We start from the raw sequence: 25,936 nt of genomic DNA, 5'->3' as shown, positions 1-25,936 counted from the left end.
TATTAGGCTCATAATAGTCAAGCTACATCTTAGGGCCTCCAAACCCATTAAGAGCAAATGATAGGGTTCACTTATTGGTTACAGCCTGACTTGCCAAAGTAAAGCAACTTAGCGATGAAATAACTAACACAAATCCAGTAAATCCATATGTTCAGCACAAGTAGTGTTGATACAGGACAAAGCATCAGAGCACCAGCATCCCGGAGGAGCCAGCATCTCCTTGCTGCTGTTTCCAAAGCAGTGCCTGTTTTTCCACTTACAACTTGTATTAGATCAATTGATATTACTTTCCTTTTAAATTTGCCTCACTGAAATCATGACAAAGGCAAAAAATAGCAACTGAATGAGGTTTGCACACAAAGTAAAGCATACCAAATCACTCAGACTAATATAGCTCCAGGAATCAATAGGAGTATTTTTAACAACTCTCAAATTTCTTCTGTGCTTCTGCTACTGGAAGTACCAGAATAGATGGAGCCTCTCAGGCACCAACAGAGTCTAATTCATGGTATTTTGGTTTGCTTCCGCAAAAGCTTTAGAAAGACACGGCGTGCCAGGGACAGGGTCATGGCTCACAGCCTTCAGTGTATCGGCCACTTTGATGTGCTCCTAATCTAAAATAAAATATAAACAGAAGCAAGAAATGGTAACAGAAGCGCCTTCCTGTGCATTTTCCTCCTTCAGAGGATGTGCTAAAAACATGCTACAGATTAGTCCCACCTGGAGAGAAGAGCTTTCTTCTCACCATGTAAAAAAACCCTTCCTTTTTTAGACAAGTAATTACAATTACACAAATAATTGTGGGGCTGCAATTCTCACTAATACCAGCTTCTCTCCCTCAGAGGCTCACATCTTTCTTGCAAACTAGATGACCCCAATTACAGGGGAAAATACTAAAAGCTATACTCCAGTTTTGGAGGATATTCTGCTACTTAACTTTCTTGCCTTTTTTCTTAGCATATGCACACAGTTTTAATTATTTGGAGCTCATCAAAGTCAATAGGCTTGGATCAGCAATGATGACAGACTGCCACTGGCAGGTAGTGACAAGCTAAACCCTAACCAAGACTTAAAGGCTTTGGTACCATTCTGTAAGTGAAAGACACGTCATGACTATCGGATTACATGAGATTGACATTTCTGCTAGCATTATGTAGTTAAATATTATGATAATTAGTTTTAAGTTGATTTTATCTCGGAAATTGTACCAGCTTTGGTGATGTTCGCATTCCAGTGATCATGTTTTCATGTGTTTTTTCCTATCAGAGGATGCAGAAGAAGAAAATCTTAGGGGAAAAAATACCCAAGAGCATGACTGAAGAAGTGATTATTACTTTTTAACTTCTTCTATCAGAATTAATTCCTATTAAATCCTGAATGAGGTCTTGGGACAAGAAACAAGTAAAGAATTGCAGCTAAAACACTTGCACTTGGTGCCAGCTGGCAGCGGGGGACAGCCTGGCTGCAGAAAAGAGCTGGGATCCACAAATGCAGTGTCACCCCCTGACAAACGCATCCTTGTTTGACTATCTGTTCTGCGAATTTTCATTTCTAACAGCTTAACTCTCAGATAAGATCTAACTCTGGGCAAAATAATACTCCAGGCAGGTAATGCAGAGACTGTGCTACACACTGGCTGCTCAGCTGCAGCCCCCATGCTGGCATCCCCGCACAGAGCAGTCCTGCTTCGTGCAACAGCGAGAAGTCAGCAGCACTTACTGCTCCTTACGCCACACATCACCCATAGACAGATGTGAACCCTGGCCCCACGCTCTAGAGGATGGTATGAACTTATCACTTGACCCTAGAGGACACTCACAGCAGGGCGTCCCCGTCCACACCATAGCAAAAAGAAAATTTCAAAATATCAAGTCTAAATTCTAAAATATAAAGTAGAAATATGCCAGTCTCTGACTCCTCCGATGACCCACCATGACAGGGTACCCCCAAAGCCTCCGCTGCCAGATCACAGTCTTAAGTCCTACAGTCAGTCAGTGTCACATTAAACACTCTCCATCAAAATTATCAACATTTTTTCATCCAAAAAGAAAAGATTAAAAAAAAAAAAAAACAGACAGACAAGGGAGATAAGGATGGTAGGCCTGAAAGCCATTTTTATCATAACAGCTGGCAAACACACATAATTAGATTTTGATAGCAAGTAAAAAGACTGTGTTTACAGTAACTTTAAAACCAGCAAATTCTGTTCAAGAATAAAGGGAGGGAATCCAGTATCTGATGATTGCCACTAATGTTCTAGACCTGATGAACAGCTCCTGTGCTCAACAGCTTCCCTGGCTTCCTTCTATCTCAGTTGGCCTAATAAAAGATATTACTTCTCCCTACAAATCTTGACTTTCATAATCTAGTGCCTGATAGATAATCAGCACAGAAAACAGATTTTTATCTGAATTTAAAAAAGAAAGTTTGTGTGTTCTCTCCAAGGACTAACCAAATCTTGTCAAATGAAACGAAACCCTTTGTGTTCAGAGAACTTTCCCAGTAGCTCATGGGTATATTCCTGGAAACCTCAGATCTTTTTTGCGATACGGCATGCCTGAAGGGAAACTGTGAGTGGCACCAGCAATCTTTCCAGTAATTAAAAAGAAATACTAGCATAGGTGGTATTTGTGGAAAATAACACATTTATTTTTACAGCAGCATGCGTAGCATCAGATTATGAGGAATTTGTTTCACCATGGATCTAGACAATGCTTAGCTTCATCTCTGTTCATGAAGAAGCAAAACCTGAACTCATCGCTTCTCACCAGAAATTAGAAAAGAACTTGGCTGTACTTAATCATAGAATGGTTTGGGTTGGAAGGGACTTTAAAGATCTATTTCAACCCCCCCTGCCATGGGCAGGGACACCTTCCACTAGACCAGCTTGCTCCAAGCCCCATCCAGCCTGGCCTCGAACTCTTCCAGGGAGGGAGCACCCACAGCTTCTCTGGGCAACCTGTGCCAGTGCCTCACCACCCTCATAGTGAAGAAGTCAGCACAAGTCCCAGTTTTAGTAACTATTAGCTGTATTACTTATTCTTGCTTATATGGACTTTAGCTACAAGTAAAACTACAGGGCGCCTCTTTACACATTGCAGATGGGATTTTGCAAGGGTGAGCTAAAAACATCTAGTTTGGGGTTGGTTTTTTGCTTGTTTTTTCAATTGCAAACTCAACAGAGCAGTTCTGACCATCTACCTTCAACTACTTACTGATCTGAAGCCCTTGGAGCCACCAAGGACACACAGTCCCTGCCGCTTGCCCCAGTAGTAACCAGCCAGCACGGGTCAGCAGGGCTTCAGGAGAGCTCTCGGGGGCCCACCACCTCCTCCTCAGAGCCCTTCCCAAAAGAGCAGATTTGCAGACAAAAGCTCTGTCTCCAAAGCTGCAGAGGAGAATTTTAAGCTAGCAAAGGAGTGTGTGTTTGTGCTAAGAAAAAGATTTAATGTCTAAATTAAATAAGTGCACTATGCTTAGCTCCCACCGACGGAGTGGCTGGATATTAATGGCTCTCCCGCTAGAGCTGCCTCTCTCCGGAGAGCGCCATTAATATCAGCTGCTTGCCGATCAGCACATCAGCAAAGGGGACACGCGCGCACGGAGCCACGCTCCCCTCTCCGCTCTCTTCCCTGCTTCCAGTTAGCTTCTTGAAAGGAATTGTATTGCTGTTTTGACAGAAACATGTTGTCCCATGGGAATACACTGAAAGAATGAACAACAGGTTTGGGTTAAGGAAGGTCTGAAATTTATTGCTACAAAACCACAAAAGTAAGATGGAAACTCCATCATTAAAGTACTGAGCCAATATTAGTTTCCCCATACAAAGGAAAATAAGTTGGATACTTTTAATGATTTTCATCATGTTCCTATTGTTAAATGAATAGAATAAAATGTGTTTCAGTTATGTCATTCCCACTATTAATTGCTGTGATATCTGAAACTGAAAATAATCCTTCAGGTTTCCCAAACAGAGAAAAACCACGGCAAAAGTCTATGTTTGTGCACAGGCATTCAGCAAGGCCAGCAGCGCTGTTCTCATGACAAGACCAGTCTCTCGCCCTCCAGTGAACAAACATCATCTTGTGAATAATCACATTAGAGCTTCTGCCTGATGGAAAGGCAGAGGGGTGAAAGAAAAGACAGAGGGCTGTAATTATTCTTTCTGTTTAAGATACTAGAGGGTGCTGAGTTAAAGACGTCTGGAAGATGATGGGGTCCTCTAATCAGAGGGAATACAGCTCAGCTATAATAAACAAGCCCTGATGAACGCAATTCCTTCGAAGGGAGAATTGCAATGCCTGATACACAGATCAGCAAGGATTTGTTCTGGTGATGTTATTTATATTGGGTAAATATTAAAAGGTGGTAAAGAGTCATTTTCAGGAATGTCTCACATCTGAACAGAAACCTTTCTGAAGTTCACTCAAAGCCTGATTACTTTGCCAGCACCTGCACACTTCCCAGAGACGCGTTAGGACGTTCCGGTGGCAATTGCAAACTCTGTGACTTACCAAAAACACTCACTTAGCAATGCCTCTAATCCAGCTGACCTGTTTTGAACACATTTAGAGATGTCATTCAAATGTGAATCTCCAAATGTGGGAAGCATTTATTTTATTTCCAAAAGGAAAAGAGAGGGCTTTCTGCTGTCTCTGCTCCTTTACTGCTACCTCCATGCGAGATTTACCTCTAATTAAGATGCCTTGTAGTACTGAGGAGCAGTCAGGGCTTCCAGGACAGTGTACTTTGTAAGGGCTTTGACTTATTCCCCATGCTGTGCCTTATAGTAAGGAGTTGCTCCTTACTGGTTTTGAGACCAACAGACCATTGTAAGCTGTGACAGTCCTATAGCCAGTACATTTTGCAGCCCAGGATGGACAGTTCATTCTGTCACGATGGCAGAAACAACCTTGTTTTTGCAAGAATGGCATAAGCCTTCTCTCCAGCTTTCCTATGATTCTGGCTGCCATGCATTACTCCAACTCCCAGCATCAGGAATGCAGCACACCGGTCCAGCCACCCTGAGGAGCGTGTAACAGGGCAGAGAAGAGGCTATGAGCTCTCCCATCAGACAGACCTGCTCATGCGCTCATCCATTAATTTAGCTCAGTTATTGGCTGCTGCAGGTTCACCATTTAAAGCATTATTATATACTTAGGAGAATGGAGTTCTTCCTTTATTAGGGTTTTATATGGGTCATATAGTTATTTCATTGTTGAACAGTGTTGAGACATAGCCTGGATCCCGACTCCTGCATACTAAGGCAAGTCCCATCAGCATCTTGGGGTTCAGAAGCAGTCACCTCGCATGCTCAGTGGTACATCTGCTCTAATTGCAACAACCCTCTGTTTTCACAAACTGTTGTTTTTCCTGTATAAATGTCTCTGGCAATGGATCATCCCTCATTGACATGGGTGCCAACAGAGTTGGACGTGTTGATAACAGCTGAGAAGCTGCATAGGGCTGCTTCCAATTTCTGGCTTCACTGACTCTATTCCCAGGGAATAAGGTTTGCCACAATGTTGATTCTGCTAAAAGCGGTTGATGAACTTCTGTATTTAATGGGCAATAAGAGTAAAACCTAAATATGACTATTATATAATTTAAAGAAAACTAATAATTTTGGAAAAATAAATATGGGCAAAGAAAGAATACTATGGAAAACAACAGGAAACTTAGGATAATAAAACAATCTAACTTAAGTAACAGAGAAAAGAAATTCTTTAAAACATTCAAATATGAAAAGTAAAGGAAAAAATCATATTATAGGCAATTCACATCATAGACTTTCAATGGGAGAAGCAAAACAAATAGAAGAAGGGGCATTGCGTGCCATTGTCACCTGCTTTGCCATTGCAATGAGAAACTAAATTGAAATCTTGTAAGAAGTGACATTTTGAAAAACTTCCAATTCTGCGGATAGAAAACACGGCACTTTTTCTCGTACTTTTTATTTTCCAAGTAAGAGCATAACTTTATGCTATTATCTGCTGGCTGCTCAAGGTGGATTTCAGCTGTGGCCTTTCCACCAACTACTGCACACAGCAAACCACAGGAACAGACACTTATTGATCACCTCGACAGAGCCGGACCACCATGCTGAACAAATTTAAAAGCCAGAATCCAACTTATGCCTTTGGAAGGAACAGGCTTTGAAGTCTATAGGTCCAGGATCACTTTTGATGCATACTAATTTCATACTGGTAAAACATATTACTAGATGAGTTTCATAATATGTGTCCAACAGTTTTACACTCAATTAGAAAAAGCTGAGATTCAGCCCTACTGAATGCCACATCTTTGGGGCCACTTTAGCAGACAGAAATTAGAAGTTCAGCAGAAACAAGGCACATTTTAACCTCACCAAAGCTGAAAGTGTAGAAGGAGTGACAAAAAGACATACTACTTGTGAGGGAGAGGCAAGGATGGAAAGGAGAAGGCAATGGGGACAAGATAGGAGGACTGCTCTTGTGCTACTTCATAAACACACATAATGCCCATGCTTCTCTTATATGCAAAACAACAAACTTCTCTAATATTCTTCAAAAGATCTCATCAAACACAACAAACAAGCAGCATGGCATGGATAAATAACTACTGCCTCGTGACAAACAAGGAAATATTTATGGAAGGCTATTAAACTTGGATTACTTATCTCATACACTGGAGCAGTTGCAGAGTCGCCAATCAGCTCTGCTGACTAAATACATATTTATAATCACTTTAGCTGTTTTATTTACCCAATGGACCAAAATGGCTTATTCATTCTGTTCTGGTTTTATTTTGGTCTATCAAGTACAGTAAATGTGCGGTTAGGTGCATAATAAAAACTCCTTTAGAAAAGTAATTACATTATTCTACACACAGTAGATTTTTCTTTCCCAAACAACAAGAACAACTGGACCATTTCACAGGCTCATAAGTTCTTATTAAAAAATATACTGACACACAATAATTACTGAGCTGAAATCTTGCTTGGAAATGTAAAGTCTAAAGGAAACATTTACAAGCAAAGCAGAGCCCCCTGGAAAACCACTAATTTAAGCAGAGTATTTGCTATGGCAATAGCCAGGGACCAACCACTTGAACGGTTCGTTCTCCACATCCTGCGAGGTTTGGTGGGAACTGGATGTGGTGGAAGATGATAACGGACTCACAGGTAACTACTGCAGGGACCACTGATGCTTCCCTCAGCCACTGCCCTGCCAAAGTGAGGCACCTCCAGAAGACACCAGAGCACCATCAGAGCCTCCCATACCATAAACCACAACACTCCAGCTGGGCTAACCCAGGCTGACACCTCAACACGCTGCATCTGCCACAGGTAAAGGCTGTGGCCACCTGGTTATAAATGCCTGACTTAAGAGAGCACAGAGAGGGTAATTTCTGTCTTATTTTATCTCATATTTGGGCAGTGAGTTGAAGCTCTGAAAATATTAACCTAATTGCTCTGCCTTATGGTTAAAGCTCAGTTCAGGAAGAAATGGCATGTTAAACCTAATAACTCTGTAATTGAAAATATACCATCCTCTTACACGTTAAGTAGACTAGCAGCATGTTCAAAAACTGTGACTCAAAAACCTGATTGAGCCCATAAATGATCCTGGACTTTGGGTTTTCTGGCTCAAAGTCTGAGTTACTTATTTTGCTGAGACATGGTGTATAAACTGACTTGTTGGAGAATATTTGCATATTACATTATACTGCCATTATCAGAAACATCTGCTGCCAGTTTCTTATTCAGTCCTTACAAAGAGATTTTACAGCTGGTCTGAAAACTCAGGGTTTCCAATGCATTTGCACCTTTCAATATTATGTGCAAGTAGCATATGCCCTCTCCATACAGGACAGGCTTCCACATCATGCAATGCTCTGTGTTAACAACAGTATTTCAGCAGAATTATGTGGCTGGACAGAAAAGTAGTATTTCATACAAATAGCAATGCACCACCCGGAACAACAGCCAACAAGACTTCAAATCTCACTTTGAATTTCAACCTGGCTGCTGCTAAGGATGCTTAAGCCAACAAAAGCCCATTTGTCTGAAAATCTCTCCTTCTCTTATTCTTAAAGACAGGTTGTCTTAAAAGACCAGTGCAAACCAGTCCTGCTTTACTGCTGTGGGTCAGCTGGAGAGAAGTGCTTGAGGGGGGGGAAGGGGGGGTGAAGATGCAGCCAAGACAAGGTTTGTAGGACTAAGTGGTATCTTCCAAAAGACCATGCAGTTTAGCTGGAAAAAGTAGAGAAGCTTGTGGAGTCAAAGGATGTTAGAGAAGGGAAAAAAAATGTTAAAGTGGTTATCTCTTGGGGAAAGACAGGTAATTTACAGGCTGTGGAGCATGGAGAGATGGGGGGGGGGGGGGGCAGGGGGAGAGGGAGAGACTGCCCTGTGGAATAAAACTAATCTCTCTATTAAGTCTTCATCAAAATTTGGCATTGGAGCTGGTGAGGAGGTCATCCATCTCAGGCAGGAGCTGGTGGCAGCACCACCAGCACAGCACCACAACCTGTTGGGACTGATCTCCTCCCTGAGATCACAGAGCAGGCCCTTGACATGCCATGCTGGGGGACATGGGCATGGGGCAGACACTGCCAGAAGTGCCCCGAGAGACACAGCGCTTGGCACGTACCAGAAAACAAACCTCTAACTCCAGGAAATACGCTCGTCTATCTTCCAAAGTTCCCAAATAACATGAACTAATGAGCAGGGGGGGATTTACCTTCCAGGTTGGACACTACATGTGTCCTGCTGCCTTCCTCAACATTGCTGTATATTTTTTTTGCATGCTTTTGACATAAAGTTCTTGCATAGCCTGAAGCCAAAAGTCTGTTCAGTAAACTCTGCCTTGCTGTTAACTGTTCCAAGAAACTGGGTTGATGAAGTTGGCTTCGTGGTGTGTATTTTGGTCACCAGCTTTAAGTTGGCAATTCACGTGTGATATAATTGGTTGTGAAAAACCCTGAACATCTCAAGTGATTCTAGTCTCCTAGGCACGAAGTAGTTCAAGGAGCCTTCTGGACCATGCCAGCAGATAAGGCTATTGTATCACTACAGGTCAGTGCACGGTCGTGCCCCATGTTATCTGCTGTAAAGGAGCATCACTGAGGGACAACGCCAGCATCTTCCACTATCCTGCAGTGGAGCTGACTGCAGTTTGAGGTTTCTACATGTCTGGTTTTAGGATCTGATACTACTGTGCAATATCCACCCATGGATACCAAATACAAGGAATGCAGGCAATGGCAGCACCCTACTTTTTTTTTTTTGTTCTCTTTTAGTAACTTCCCTTGTGTGCCAAAAGATCATAAATTTGACTGATCTCCAGCTGTTCCCCACACACTCAAATTAGGGACTTCTTCAAAGGTGGGACAGGGCTGAGCAGGGCTGCAGTGGGCAGCATGGTGTGGCAGCCAGCGCCAGCAGCACAAGCAGCTTATTCAGCTGCCAAACCAGCACAGTTTATTCTGCTTTCAGATGGAAAAAGAGTTGCACCTTTGGGCACATCCAGCCTCAGCACTCTGCACTGGGGATACCCATTTATGAAGTATGGAATGTACATATGTATTACTTTCCATCTCCCTGTAAATCCTCACAGTCTCTTAGTTCTCTGGCTTATCTTCTCCCTCTCCCCACCCAGGGAACTGAAGTCTGGCCACTTCTTAAGCTTGCCTACAAGCTACAAGTCCTTCCTCCAACTTGCTGCTGGTAACAGCTGCCTGGTTTCCTGCTGCTCAAGAAGTTTTCATTTCAACTCCTTCAGGTCCGTCAATCTGCTGCTCTAGCAAAGCCACATACTACTTTATTTACTTACTAAACATTCATGCCCATTCTGCCATGAACTGAATTCATTCCTCCTCCTACCCCAAAGTACTTAACTACAGGAACTGATGTATCAATTTACAAGAGCCTTAAGTCTGCAAAACACTTCTGCTTCCAGCAATGCGAGAGCTGGGCATGCAATGGGTTTCCTATGTCTGCTGGCAAAGCTGGGCTAAACCATGGCTGCATTCACATTTTCAGAAGTAATCCATCTGAGTGAACAAAGTCATTTAGAAGCCAAACATGACCACTAGAACCAGCACTGTTTGATTTAGAAAACTGCTCAGAAACTCCCTGAGCTGCAATTCACTGCTCAGTGTTTGCAGCTACTTGTCCTTGCCTAGAGTCCCATACACCTGTGTGCAATACCAACAGCTATAGTAAGACTGTTTAGGAGCATCTGTATTACTGTTTAATTTACTACTGTGCCTAACACTAGCTAATGAGTTGATTATTTGGGGTTCTTCCCCCTCCACGTGGTTTTACTCCATCTGCTAACTCTTGTCACTTAGAACCACAAAATATGTCAAGTTATAAACAAACACCATTGCTGATCAATGCATGGGAGTAAACAATTTTGCTGCCCGCCCCCAGTTAGCCCGACTCTAAAATAAAATCCAAGCTAAAAAATACCTTGGGCAGCTGCTTGAAAGTATTTTTATCTTCATTATTTCTACCTAATCCCCTGCCAACATTGCAAAACTAGGCATCCCCACTGCATCATGTATCTGAAAAACAATGTTCAAGTGGGATGAGCTACAAAAAAAAAAAATGCTGAGGGACTGAAGTTTCTCAAACTTAGAAAAACAGGAGCTAAACATCAGCTCAATATTCTGACCCAGTCAAATATCCTTCCCCAGGTAACAGAGTGCCATTCACTGACAACATATGCCCTGAAAAGCCAGAGATAATTAAAATTTCTTTGAAAACAAAGCAGCTGAGATGGATGGAGACATGAACCTTTGCTTTAAGTAAAGGCTGAGTAATTCTTAAAATCAGTATAATAAACATGGAAATTATTCCTACTTGTGATCCTACAAAACAGGTATTTTTAAGGTATAACCAATCCTCTGAACTTGAGGCATGTCCTGAAGATAAAGCTGGTGTGTTTCTGAACATGCCAACTCTGTATGTACATAGCATATACATATCGATACACATATCTGGTATGGTATACATATCATATATGGTATCACTTCATTGTGTTCATGAAGGATTTGAGGAGACACATTTGCCATTCCTGCCAAGTTTTGAGAGCCTTTCATCTTCCATGGATAGGTAGAAATTTGAAATGTGCAAGAAAAAAGGATGAAGTGAACAGAATTTCTGAAGGGCATTACTGTTTTATAACCATGAGTCAGTTTTTCATCTAGGGCATAAGAATTGATTTCAAGTGGCAAGTAATGAAATATTTCTTAAGCTGTTGGCTGGATCCTCCACCACTGCTAATTGATGCAGCCCCAGAGATTTTCAATAAAACTATGGCAACTTGGGAAACCTCTATTCTATTGCTCCTCACTGTGATTAGGAAACACACTGTAACAATGAGGATTGTGTATCCTGAATAAATACATATAAACACAAAGAGGGCATGCACAATACAGAGCTTGTGAATACTTCAGAGAGGAGTCAGCCTTTTAATTCAAAACAGATAGTTAAAGTTCATATCTTTATGGTAGTGTGATGTCATCTGTCTGACTAAATCTGGAGTTGCATCTCATTTAATAAGATTATATGGACAAACAGAGTGGAAGCAATCTGCTTGAACATTTCTTGGCTGAATGGTTTCAAAAGCATCTTTTGACACTAATTTGTTGAATGGATGACTGCGAGCAACATAAAAACAAATTAAAAGTTTTAAGTGCTTGGGCTAGATCCTCAGCTAGCAAAAAGCAAAGGGGGTCCATTAAATTCAGCATGGCTTTGCTCATTTGTATCTACTGAAGATCTGGCTCTTTATGCTTAATGTGACTATACATACACTTGGGCATAGAGTTATACTCAGCAGACAATTTATTCTAGTACTGAGCATCCTTTAGCCCCACACTGCCGTGGAGTAGGACCACTTGTCAGCTCCAGAAGCTGCAGAATAAGTTCCTGTGTTCTTGCAACTAAAATAGTTGGGAAAACCACTAGAGGCCCTGTTCTGCTAGACATGGGGAATTTGATGGACATGAATATATATGGCTTTTATATACATAAATTGTGTGGTCTAATTTACAGCAACAGACAAGTATCACACATTCATCTACGCGCATTACACAGTGAAAACTCACCAATCTCTAAAATTAAGCCCTGCCACTGTCAAGCCAAATGCTTACAGGTGCTCCCTTCAGAGCTTGGTCCAGTGCTTCTTCCAATTTACCATAAATCCTCAGGTCTCCCCATTTTCTGTTGCATGCTATTCTCCATCCTTTTCACTAAATGCCTATTGTGTCCACCTGATCTGCACAAACTGCTGCTTTTCCTGGCTCCGTACTCCTGTTTTGCTCTTCCCCACCTGCTCTCCTGCACTATTTCACTGTCCTGGGCAGCTGATGTGCAGTTTATTAACATTTTTGCTCCGTTCCCCTTTCCTGTGCACTAAGGGCAGCTAGTGCATCAGAACCAGCAACAATGCTAACACCTGAAATCATATGTAAACGTACACAGCAAATAGTGGAAAAGTATTTAGATAGAAATGGGAAACAAGAGAAGACTGGATAACTGAAAAAAGGTCTGCCTGCTCTAACTTGGCCCCCGATTTTAGTTTAAAAGGGCAATATAAAGGGATGGTATTCAAATCCTGTGCTTGTTTACCACATGCTGAGTTTTCTTGAGTTTGTGTTTTCATTTTTTTTTTTAAAGCTAGCAACACAAAATCTGGCATCTCACACCATATTCTGTTTTCCATTACATGAGCACGATGCAGATGGAAACTGCAGTGGGTCATATGCATAACCCACCAAGAGCAAAATTTCAACTTAACCAGCTTAAACTGAATTTAGGAAAATATACTTGCAGCTTCTAATCAACTATCAGAATGATTTTGAGGATAAGAGATCATTTTTAGTCAAAAAGGCTAATATTTGAACACCAGTTAGGCATCCCAGGAACAAAACTGATCTGCAGCCATTTCCATTTAAATTCAGAAGGAAATCAGTCTTCATACATCACAGTGGAAGATGGCTGCCAACTGCAGTCAGGGAAGCATCTCCCCTCCGTACCACAGCAATTAAAAGATCATGTAATTATAGTTGATCTAGAGCCCACGGAAGTCAAAGGAAAGCCATTCATCGACTGTAATGGGCTTTGGAGCAGCTTCAAAATTTCTCCAGCATATGTAGTCCTGACACTTTGGAAACCAAAAGCCTCCCAGTTTAACTACACTCATCCACAGCTAAAAAAAGGAAGAAAGTGTTTTCACATCTTTTTCTTTCATCTAATATAAACACAACCCAGCACAACTGACCATCAACTGTCTATTAAATGGACTATTTGTTGAAGGAAATAAGTACGGCGAGTTAGTATTTATCCGTGGACCATTTGACGACAATCAAGGCTTTGTTTCCTTTGAAAGAAAAGTGTCTGCTTTCAATCTAAAGGACTCAAACCTTTTGTCCAAAAAAAAAAAAAAGAAAAAGAAAAATTCTGAGAAGCATAAGCCAGGATTGCCCCTCCTTTCACCAAAAGCTCTTTTTTAATTATCCTGGTTCATCCATGAGCATGGGATAATAAAAGCAGGCACAAAGCAAGTTTGTCGCATCTCTCACCTTTGTGCTGGTTTCTATTAGATATTTAAGTTCCAAAGTTTTTCAGCTTTTCAACAGAAAGCAAATCTTCCACCAAGGGAAGGCAACAAGCATAACCCCCCACCCTCAAACATTTTCCAATCATCCAATTTCCTCAGGTAAAAACCATTATCCACAAAAATTACCGTTTAGGGAAAAAAGGCCTGAATCTTAAAATCAGACCATACCATATCGCAAAATTTATAATAAATCCTTTCATGTGCATAACAAACATTTCAACCCTCCTGGTTTTTTTTTTTCTCCTAGCACTGAGTGGTATCTGCTCTGCACACATTTTAATACCGAAAAGGTTTCTGAAGGAGGCTTTTGTTGAATTATTTTATAGGCGCTATTGAGGACTAACTCCGGAGAGGAAGATACTTAATAATTGCTGAAAATCCCCAGGTAGCTCCACAAATCCACAGGCTTTTGTGACCAAGATGTATTTACCATGTTTGTTAGCATTTTCTTCTTGACTTCTGAGGAGTTTGCAGTTCCTCAGACATACTTGGTTTTTCAGATTGCACTGGTGGGTGTAAGCCTAATTTATCTCTAGACCTTAACTCCCTAACTACCATCCCCTTCACTCCATCCATGGATCTAAAAAGCCTTCTGACAGAGAAGTTCATTATAGTCAATTATTTCTGAAAAAAAGCTATGGTTTCACCCCTCCAAATGGAAGTCAAGTCTTACCCATCCTGTGAATGCAATGAGAAATCAGCCTGAGTCTGGAAATTTTGTGTCTAGAGGCATTGATCTCAAAATCTAGTTCTTGTCCTGCTTTCAAAAATTGATGGATTTAAGTTCTTGTAGGTGTTGGTTATTTTCACTGGGAAGTAAACTTTGGAGACCCAAATCATATCTGAAACAGGACTAGGGGTATTTCCACAAAATTTTATTCTTGAAGTCCATTTCCATAAGACTGGATTCAGTCTCCATGTCTATGATGAACTGCACCACAAACTCTATAGCTAGAGCATGACTGAAATGTCTCCACATCCAGGATGCCAAGATGCTCTTCTGCATCTCAAAGCAACCCTGAACCATCCAAGAGCCCTCCTCAGTCTGAGATCGAGGGAAGTCCAATAAAACTGGATTTCTTCAGGAAGAGTGGCAGAAGTTTGACCAAACACACACATATGCTGGAAACCTGAGCTAAACAGATTTCACCTTTAGCAACAGCCATATATTTAATTTCCTCAGGATGCTCTGCTGCCTCAGCCTCACAGGAAAAAAAAAACAAAAACCAAAAAACCCACAAACAAACAACCACAAAAAAACCAAAAGGAGATTATTTGCCTAGATGAAAAGTTACCCTTGGACCTGACCCTTTTTAATTTATGCAGTAAAACAGTGGTAGTTACAACCTCTTCCCAATATACGGGATGCCTGAAGCAATTAAAGCAGCTGCTGGAACAAAACAGGGGAATGCATTAATCTGTTGAACAGGAGAGTACCACCCGCTTCACGTTATACCGAGACAGATGAGGCAAGCAACTGCCTGATCTGGAAAACATCTGCTAAACAAAATCAAAATTAATGATAACCAGAATGAGCTCTTTGATGGCCGATTCTCACCCAGCTGCCGGGAACCATCAAAGAGCCACTCACGGCAGCAGCCAATTAGTTACTAACACAAAAGAGTTACAGGAGCAGGATCTGAGCTCAGGGAACCGGCACGACTCGCATTTAACGCTGCTGCACCTTTGGGTGGATTTGCAGCATGCTGATGCATGGAAGGCCTTATCTGGAACTTTTTCTCCCCGAAATGCTACAGGGTCAGAGTTTAGATACTCTGCCAGCACCCAACAAACCTTGACTTGCATCCCCAATACAATCATGCAGTTCTGTGCTGAAAGAGCAACTTCTCATTGAAAAAAAAAAAAAATCTACAATTTGCAACACTAAGAACTGTCAGGCAAGCGTTAGGAGGCAGTCTCTTTGAAATCCCACAGCAGTACACTCTTTCAAGTGTGTAAACTCATGTTTGTTTTAAAAAGTTACTGCAAGAATACTCAATACAACCACACACATCGAAAGAAAACTATTTTTTTCCTACCTTTTCTTCTTGTAACTTCAAACCTTCTGGAGTCCTATAAGGAAAAAGAGAATTTTTTGTGGGTTTGTTTTTTTTTAAAATACAAGAATTGCTCAAAGGCAGAATGAACAGAAACCCTTAAAAACACTAGCCATTGTCCCAGAGAAGCACCTATGAAGCTTTACACAATAACTGAGTTGTAATTACAAGCGTACATTTCGGTTTGTCCGCAGATATTTAATGGATCAATATATCACCTAAAATGATTCATCATTCTGTGATAAGTTACATGGTAGAACACTATCTTTCTTTAAAATGGATTTTTCTGTATTGATGTTAAAAGGGAGTGGCTAGGAGGATTATTATTACTATACCAAGGATTTAGGGTTGAGGAAGGAGGAGCCATTACAGATATTTTTAGCACAGACTCGTTCAAATTCCTGAATAATTTCAAAGCAACCGGACTACTCATGCTTAAAGCTGAGGGCTCATTTCAATCTTTGCACACCTACATAATTTGCCCTATTTCTTGCAAAGCATCACTACCATCTCTAATGAAGAAACTTCTTTTAAAAAGACATTGCATAAAGTCTCAAAGGGTATTGCATTCCCAGTCAACGCTATCTACTTATACTAATGGTGAGACTCCAGAGGAATAAATATTTAATTCCAAGCAGTAACATTATTTATGGGTTAATTACAAATACTTATAATTTCCATCATTCGAGTTACTTCTTGCAACTGGTATTAAAAATAGCAGAATCATGGAGGACGCTGAAAGACCATCTTGCCTGGAGTCATGCTGACCTGGACAGTGCCCATGGATGGATGATGCAGGATTAACCCCACTGAGTACAAACTTAAACCTGGAAGACCCCAAAGGGCCATCTGGCCCCAGCACCGCCTCCACCGTGGTACCCACCTCAGCACAGACACAGGGAAGAGGAGAAAGCTCTCTAGACCCCCACCAAAAGCTCATAAAGGCAGGTTTTTACTCTTGCGGATGTGCCTTGTTTAACCTCATTTCATTCCCTTAGCACTCACTGTTCTCAGATGTTTGTTTATCAGAGAATGAAACAACAGAAAGGTTTGTTTCTCTCCTCCTTTTGATAGGGAAATAACACATGGCCTCCCCAGACATCTGAGCTTTCTGGCCCACCTGATGCTTACGATGATTTTTTGTACTTTTTCACTTTTTTTAAAAAAATAAAGCACCTCCCTGCAGACCACGTTTAGACAAAGGGAATTAAAAGTATAGTGCTATGCATCTAATGAAATATATCCACAGTCCCCTTCTGCAGTATGGAGCGCCCTGCCACAGGCTAATAGAAAATACAGAAAGCTGCCACTAGAGCACACGATTAAAAAAATACAGAGCTTTTCAAAGTGTAAGAAGATAGAAATAAACAAAAGGAAAAAAAAAATCAGCTTATGGATGTAACAGTACCTGCTCAGCTAACTCCTGAAGGCCTTACCTCCTTCACCTGAGTACAGACAGCATCGGGTAATTTAGAATGAGGTGTTTTATTCAAGGATGTAATATTACCCACATCGCACACAACAGTGTTGTAGCTATTCATTTGCTGCCTACAGAAATGCTCCTTTCTGCCTCCAGCGAGGGCCCGGTGCCGGCAGGGCCCACCCCAAGCGAGGCGTTCCTCCAGCCCAGGGGACCAGACCACATCACACATCTCCTGGCCCAGCTCTGCTCAAACATGGTGACAATTTATACTTCGTCCATTGTCACCAGTTGTGTAGGCAGCAGATGCTGCTTCTCTCTCCTACAAGTGACCAGCAAGCTGTTTTTCTCGAAAACACAGATTTCGCCAAAACCAAGAAGGCTCAGAACAGCAGAAATGGTCTCCTTGGCACCCTCCAAGTCAACTGAGGGGGATAAACAAAAAAATGGGTATTTGCTTATAAGAATACTAAGTCATTATTCCCTGTAGGATGCTACCTCAGTGATCTTGAGAAATATGTAAAATGGCATTCAGGATTAGTACAGACTTCAAAGCATTTATCCTCTTTAGGCAGCAGAGCTCTGAGCTGTGTAGACAGTTACACTCCAGGGACCTCTCAGAGCTTTTCAAAATATTAGTTTGAGAGGTGGGGCATGGGATAAAAAAAATCAGATACAGCCTGCTATCATTAAGCCCGTGTACATGCAATATATGCAAAAGGAAAGAGTACTTTTAAAGTTCCCCTGGAGTCCCTCACTTTAACAAGCTGCTTGAATTCTCTGCAGTTCAAAAGCTTCGAAACACTAAAACTAATTACAAGTATTACATTGATCAAAAGAAAAAAAAGACAATCACTCTATAAAAAAATTCAAGTGTCAGCTCACTTGTATTAAATACCCTTTTGGTACTTCCATGAAAGGAACTGCACAGACATCGTGAAAAACAAAGGATGGTCTTCAAAGTTTCCCTTCTTTTACTCTGTTCCCCTTATAATTATAAGCTCTAATGAATGTAAACTATGCCAAAAAACAGATGCAGGATTCAGAGGAAAAGCTTGTTAGAAATGCAAAGGAAGAATGTGAGGTCAGGCTGCAAGTCATCACGTCTCATTACCTGGGAGAATACCAGCACTTGGTATGTCCCCCAAAACATCCCCTTCCATGGAGAAAAGACCAATGGCTTTGAGAACACTTGACATTTCAGAAAAAAAATAGGAGGAGTACCTGGCAACCACGGCAGGGCTTAAAGAGCAGCCCCAAAAAGGCATCAGCTCCAGGTAGAGAAACAACTATGGTTTCTATCCCTTTAGTAAAGTGAAACTATGGTAAGGACTCATTTTTCTTAGTTTGCCTCAGCCAAATCATTTCTCTCATCTGTAGCACAGAAAAGAAGAAACTATGCTAATTTTTCTCCTTGAGGGCGTGTTGAACATAAAACCTTTCTATTAGTCATCTAATATGCCACTAGGAGACATTACCAGCAAGCCTGGCCACAGGCACAGCACTGTGCTGCACGCTATGACTTGGGCAATCTCTTCACAAAAAGGAGTAGTCACCTTTTCTTTGAAGTGTAAGATACTGCTCTCAAGTAAAAATCACACAGAGGTTTTAATCATGTTACTAGCAGAGAACCAAACTATTTTGATAAAAATGACACTAAAGTTCTCAGATGCATAGCCTGAGGAGGAATACTTTTCTGCAGAAACCATAAAGCAGATGGTTATAAATGAGACTTATTTCATGGGCACCATTTAATGACTGCAAATTCCTTTAACTAAAAATCTAATTTTATCAGAGCATAAATCATATGCTTTGAAGGGAAAAATTTGTTTCAGATTTCTCACTCCTTCTACAAAGCTTCTTCATGAATACCATTTTAAATAGCATTTCATTAATGCGATACAACAGTTTTATTTGTCAAGGTTCGCTTTTAGCACCTATTTTCCTCCCTTTTAATGTTAGTTAATTGAACACAGAATAAAAGGCCCCTCTGTTCTGTATCTGAAGTGCCTAATCATTGTTATGTGGAAATCAATGTAGTATGTTTGCTCCAGTATTGCTTTTCACCAGACATGTTGCTACTGAAAAACCGCATCTCCAAAAGCCTAAACAACCCAGTGTCAATATATGAGAGCAGATACAGTGTCATTAACTACGATTACTAATCCTACCTGGATTAGGAGGGGCAAAAATAAAAATAAAAAAAATCAGAAATACAGTCCACTACCCTCTGTCACACAGCTTCGCTCCCCCATAGCTGCACGTCAAACCCCTGCATGAACCTTATGCAATTTAACAACTGTTTTGCACAAAGTCCTTTTCTGCTCTTACAAAAAGGGAATGTCAGTCTTTCAGAAGACAGCATCTAGATGTCCTGCCAAGACATAATAGCCAGTTTGTGTTATAGGCTCCTGATTAATGCTGAATCATGGGCCCACAGACAAGCAGGGCACTTCTGGAATGAAGAATCAGATTTCATTCAGAACAAACACGGGGAGGGGGAGGAACTTCATTGTGCAGCATTAAAATACAACTACACAGGGGGAATACACAATATAGTACAGTGCTTGATAGCCAACGTGCTGCAAACTGATTTACTGACAACCATTAGTGATGGATCCAAGCAGCAAAACCACTGTCAGGTTGTTTGGTATCAGTGTAAATAAAACCTTTAAATACCTCTGTATAAAAATATATCTACATTTGTCCTGTACAGCCACAAAGAACATTGTGCACTACACAACACAGCAATGCTGCTCTTCCCGTAAATCCCTGTTGCAGGGAGAGCAGGCTGCTGCTGCTGAAGCAGGAGGCCACTCATCTCTTGACTCCAATGGAAAAGGGGGCATCATGCTGTTTGCAGGGAGCACATAGCACCTTCCTAGCTCAGGCTCCAATTTCTACCAAAACACTTTGCGGCCAAAGGTTTCCTTTCTCAAATATTGTATTTTATTTCAGTCTCCACTGAATTTATGGGTTTTTTTGCACTCTTGGATATTGGAAGATTTGGCTTCAACTCTCCTGTGGTTGAACAAACTCAAGTTAGCTGGACAGTCCTATTCAGTGCCTTGGTGTATGCCCTTTGGGGTGCTTCTTTTGAATGCCTTTAAAAAGTGAAGCCCAGGAAGCTTAGAAGAACCACCACTACACTAAGAACACCAATTTCTCTGTTAAGATCAGTTCAGCTTAGCTTTATTACACCAATGCTAAACCAGCAGTTGATCATTTTTGCTTGTTAGAGCTGCACTCAAGTAAATGGGGTAGGGAGGGTGGGCAAGGAAGGACCATGTGCATGTTCCTCTTAGATTTCTAACTACAGGCAAGACCAACGCACTTGCAGGGCTAATTTCTGATTTGGAAAATAATGATCTATGAAGCCCAAGAAATTGCTGTACCAAACTGTGGTGACTTGTTTGTCATGTAGAAATCTAATTCGCACACCTCAAGGGCAATCCCTATTAATAACATCCACATATTCTCTCCAGCCAGGGAATGAGCAGGCAGAGCAGAAGTCATGTGGATGCTCTAACTACATGAAATGATTATTGCAGCATGAGCAAGGGGAGGTCATTCAGAAACAAAGCTAATCCAGGACTGTCTGCAGGAAGCACAATACAAAGCAGAGCTTCTCCAAAGCTTTAAAACACCCGTGGGACTGGGGACAAGATGCAGACTCACAACCAAGCTGCTCTTGAAGTTCTCCTCAACTCTAGGAAAGTGACATAGTCCAGCCTTTAGGCAGGTTATATTAACCATCTACAGCAGGTTAAAAAATTGTCATTAGATATCTAGAATTTATAACTGCTTGATGCATGTATAAAATCACATCAGTAGAAGCTGCTGTGCATGATTAAAAGCAATCTGTTAACCTGGATCCTACAACTGTGGACCAGACATTAAGGTGTGGAGTACAATACACACCCTTAGCAGCCTTTCAGATAAAAATATTTGAACCAATATTTTTAGTAGCCAAGCTATTACTAAAATTGCCCGTGGTTTGACAACAGCCACAACGATGCAAGCTCTGTGATACACTTGATTGGACATATTTGCGACACACACTCTTGTCCACAAGGCACTCAGACAGCCCCAACGCTCCCCCGTGGGGCTGCAGACCAGGCACAAAAAGAGATGGAGCATGGGACAAGGCTCCCTGCCCTAAAATACTGCTCTGAAATGCATGCAGAGCCAAGCACAGTTACAAATTACAGTAGCTACACAGTACTTTATACTTGGTTTGTAAGTGATGTGCAATGCACATAGGCAATCTACCAACAGGGAGGGAAAAACGACTGTCTCCTCATTTTTCTGTAACAGTTGTTCTTCCTTTTGTCCCCGCGCATCCACATGTGGCCACATGCAATTTCCTGCATTCTAATTTGAAGAGAAAAGTGAGCACGCTTTGCAAGGTTAGTAATTAAACAGTCACAATTAGACTTGAAATTAGGAAAGACAGGTTCCTGTCTGCTATTTCTTCCTAGTTTTCCTTTGGCTGAAGCCAGAGGATGAGTGCTTACAATCCAGACATGCACAGAGGCACATCACAAGCAGGAGTCACTGAGCAATAGCTCAATGTAGTATTTTAAGGCGCAAATCTTCACAGCACAGTGTCTCTCTGTAGTTCTCTTTCTTTCCCAACTTCCTCCATTTGCAGACCAGTATTTAGAGATTTGTACGTGGCCGTGCATTTGCCATCCTCTTTTTGTTAGCAGCCTCTGATCCCACAAGCATGATGCTTAATGTGTACCACCAAGTTTGGTACCAAAGAGGTACCAACTGCCCTCAAGTACAGCAATCCATGGTATAACCTTGCAGTTTTCGGTCTCCTGTCCTCTAATACTGATGTAATTTAGTGAAAAAGGAGTCACTATTTATGACTATAAGCAAAGGTTAACATAGGGGACTTTGCCAAAAACAGTTAACGTAGCAGATGGAAGAGATGCAGAAGAACAGGTAACGCATTTCGGATCCACGAGTTGTCTGTATTGCTGGACTGTAGCAACCCTCTTACCAGATACTTTGTGGAAGAGACTGCAGTGCTTGTGCAGGGGGATAAATCAAATTCAGCACATGCAGCTGGGCTCATGCTGGGTCTGTCACTAAATTAGATGTTACCTCTGCACACACCAAGTCTCCAGGGACCTGCTCTCAGGATCAGCCTAACTGCTGTACAATTTCTAAATATACAGCCCTGACTCATTTAGCAAATTAATAAAGAAGTGGCTATTCCTATTAATAGATTATCATCCCAGTTTGTTTTTTTTTTCCCCTTCAGAGCCTGCTCTTCCTTATCTCAAGTGAGTGGTCAAGAAAATTACACTGACATCCAGTGCAGGGCTAGGTGAGGCACTCTGCATACGGATTGTAGCATTTGCAGTAGTTATGACTAATACGCAGCTTAGTTTGACAATCAGGATTTTCTGTTTACAACAACGAACACAGTATATTTTCAAAAAAGATGCTAATGAGGCAGAGAACATCCACTTTATTTTTTTGAGCCAGGCATGAGGAAGAAAATAAATCACGCACTGCTGTTTAGAGAAAGCTTGCTATCAGTACAGATGCTGGCAATTTAGATTTGTCCTGTCTGGTATAAACATTGAGAGGAGCTCTGATGTCTCACATCACACAGTATCATCTGCTCACCCATACGGTAGCTAATTGAGATAATTGCTGCATCTCTGATTTTACTCACTACTATTTCTGGACTTCAGATGAGAAACACCAGGTACAGCTCCATAAATTTCCACATTGTCATAGGAAAGCTCATGGGATGCCTGTTTTAGAAACCTCAGATTTGCAGATGTACCCTTCCTAATAAAAAAAAAAAAAAACAACCCTAAGAATTCCCCTGCTTGATGGTAGGAAGTACCTTAAGTAGCATTGTCTTCCTTTAAAAACTACCACTACAGGCTTTTTTTGAAGTGAAAAAATGCTACACTTGGAAAAAAAATTGTCAATATTTAGTCTTTTAAGGTTAAGTAGCTTCTGAACAGAGGATCAGAAAACATAACCCTCTGCCACATCATAGCCAAGTTAAAATGCCTTAGATTTTCTTTATTTGCAAGATGTTTTACTCTGGTCTTATTCTCTGCTTCAGGAATATACCAGCATTTCCCCACCTAGGTATGATTTTTCACAATTGCTCAGCTGTGACATGAGAAAAACTTACTGAAATTTGATTCCTGGGGTCAGTTTGTGCCACAGCTCAGCGCAGAGCCGGACACCCTGAGCCCATGGTCCCTCTGCTCCCCAGGGGACAGCATCCAAGCACTAGCTACCTCCAGGGACAGCACCGAAATCCAAGGTCATTAGTATCCAAGGCACCACTTAAACTGCAGGGAGGGCACCCCTGCAGCAGCTGGTGGTCCTGGTTGCTGTTAACTGGAAGCTGGTAGCCCCCAGCAAGTTGGGCAATGCAGGACCACCAAGAGGTATCACACACTGCATCTTACCCCAAGCTTAAAAAAATAAAGGAAGCAGGATTTTGGTTCTGTAAGGGACTGCATAGAAGAGGGTTTCATCTTTAAGCTGTGCTATAGATGCACCCTGACAATCCCTGACACTCCCACTATGGAAACATAACCATCTACGTAAACTAAAATCCTTCAAATTTTATGCTGTTATTCAAGTATACAGTACCTGCCTTGCTCCAAGTAACCCAACATTCAAATATTCTAGTACTCCAAGCATAATACCATCTCATAAGATATAGCATTTATTAAACCCTCTGGGCACCATCCCATAAGATACAGCATTTATTAAACCCTCTGGGTACATGGGAGGGAGTAGGTGGGGTTTGGGGATGCAGAGGGAGGACCCCAACACGTGTATCCAAATACTATGAAAACATTCCACAGCACCCTGAACTGCAGCTACTTTGATAAGCAGCACCCAGGGCAAAAGCTTTCTCATCTCCACAGGGATAATATACTAGTCAAGATTTAGAATGGTCTACAAACATCAATTACAGCTTGTTAGAGATACCACATAAATGCAGGGAGTAAGGAGTGAATTATCAGTACATACCAAAGTGACACAAAAATAAATTTAAGTCTTGTCTCCTTTTACCTTCATTAATGTTTAAACCGGGAGCAGGCTGTAGCCCAGTATAGATTTTAATTCAAATCTGATTCTTTCCTTACTTTCTCCAAACTGACTTACAAGCAGGAAGCATGCACACACAGCAGAGAATACATTACTAATAATAATTCTTAAAATACCAGGATATTACCTCTTCAACTGCATATAAAACTGGTACAGCGTGCCTGTCTCCTTCCATGCTCATGCTCTGAAATTATGCCTCTATTTGAATTATAAGCAAAAGCTTTTATCAAAAGCCTTTCCAGTTTTGTACCTTACTTCCCAAAGCACTCCTGTCAGATTAGGAAATACAACTTTGCTGGGGGAAGGAGCACAAAATCATCCCCATGACTCCGCTGCTGCTTGGAATAACCAAACTGGTCTTCAGCTGCAGCAGTAAGTGAAACAACATTTAAGAATCTGAAGATAATTACGAATTTCAGCAATAATTGATACTCCTGGACAAGCACAGTTGAGGCTGTGAGTGGACTCCAGAGGGATGCTTTATCCTGTGCAGGATGGCACTGAAGGGCTGGTATGACCCAGCTGTTTGCAGTCACAGTGAAGGTTAAGGTGCAATTTATTACTTGGAGATTTTAAGCAGTTCAGGTGCCATGCAAGTAATAACTAATGAACAAGTCAAATGATAGATACTCTATACAGCCAATACCTTCCAAATGCCAATAAAAAAGTTATGGTACCTTAAAGAAATGGCACGTTTGCTACATTCATTAGCATAAAAGTAAGTGTTGGTATAGCTACACATAATACTTTCAGTTTGGTGATATAACTTAAGGCATAAGCCAGATAAGGTAACAAACATAATGGGTAAAAATTATCCAGGAACTGAAATAATATTGGTACAGCTGGTCTTGTTTACCCTTGAACTGTGCTGTCACAGTCCAAATTAGATATACCACTGCACACCAACAGTGTCTTGCTCCTTATGGGGAACAGACAGTTAAGGTGCATCAGTGGGTATGAACATCTTGCAGCATGGAGAGGGGAAAAGCAAACGTGCCAGCGCTTGGATCTGCGAGAGCCACTGGTACTCGTGTGAGCACCCAGAGCATCGCTTGTGAGCTCTGCGCTGGAGGAGCCTCCCCAGGGACACAGCTCTTCTCCCCGCAGGAGCATGGGGCGCTGTGCACATGTTTCTGGTGTCTCATGAGACTTCTTAAATAGGAGGATGGGTGGCAAAAATAGAGCACGGCATGAAAGCCAAATAAGAACGATTAAGTACTTCTACAAAAGCACAGAGCAGTTCTGTAGCCCAGAGCAGACTGCAGGACACCTGCCAATCTGTACTGTAGCCACTCAGGAGCTATCAGTGACATCCAAATATTTCCTTTAACAATTCAGCACAAAACAACTATATATGTATCACAACGCAGGATTATTCTCCACTTTCACACTATCCAGCTTGGACAATATTGTTCAGGCTACCTGCCAGCAGTGCCCTGGAAAACATAATACAGAATTTAATTTCTGAGATGCAGCGCTGTGCCGACTTGTATTTGAGGAGCTCCCTGCAGCAGATGGGAGACACGCTCCTGGAAGAGCCGATGAATATCTGCAGTGCTGCTCTGCTGCACCATGGTTGAGAAGAGATGAGAAACTTGCCCCAAGAACCATGGCCAAAACAGTTTGGCTTTGGCACGTAAAGAAAAGCAGCTTCTCACGCAGAAAGCAGGGAACAGGAGAAAGAAAGCTAGCTGTCAAATTTCAATATTTAATAAGATGCTTTTGTAAAATACCCCAGT

At 41.5% G+C, this 25,936-nt stretch overlaps 1 protein-coding gene across 1 annotated transcript in view; it reads right to left on the bottom strand.

Moving 5' to 3' along the window:
• The window catches only part of FSTL4 (follistatin like 4), a gene marked incomplete at both ends in the record, with an annotated part of 237,664 nt that overhangs the window by 203,099 nt on the left and 8,629 nt on the right, over positions 1 to 25,936 (bottom strand). The window contains 1 exon segment of the mRNA XM_082323870.1: positions 15,653 to 15,686. Within this exon segment, the coding sequence (XP_082179996.1) occupies positions 15,653 to 15,686 (34 nt within the window).

The sequence above is a fragment of the Platalea leucorodia genome (assembly GCF_965183815.1).
Source record: "Platalea leucorodia genome assembly, chromosome: 11".
In the NCBI taxonomy this organism is placed as follows: domain Eukaryota; kingdom Metazoa; phylum Chordata; class Aves; order Pelecaniformes; family Threskiornithidae; genus Platalea; species Platalea leucorodia.
This window is presented reverse-complemented; position numbering and strand designations above follow the sequence as displayed.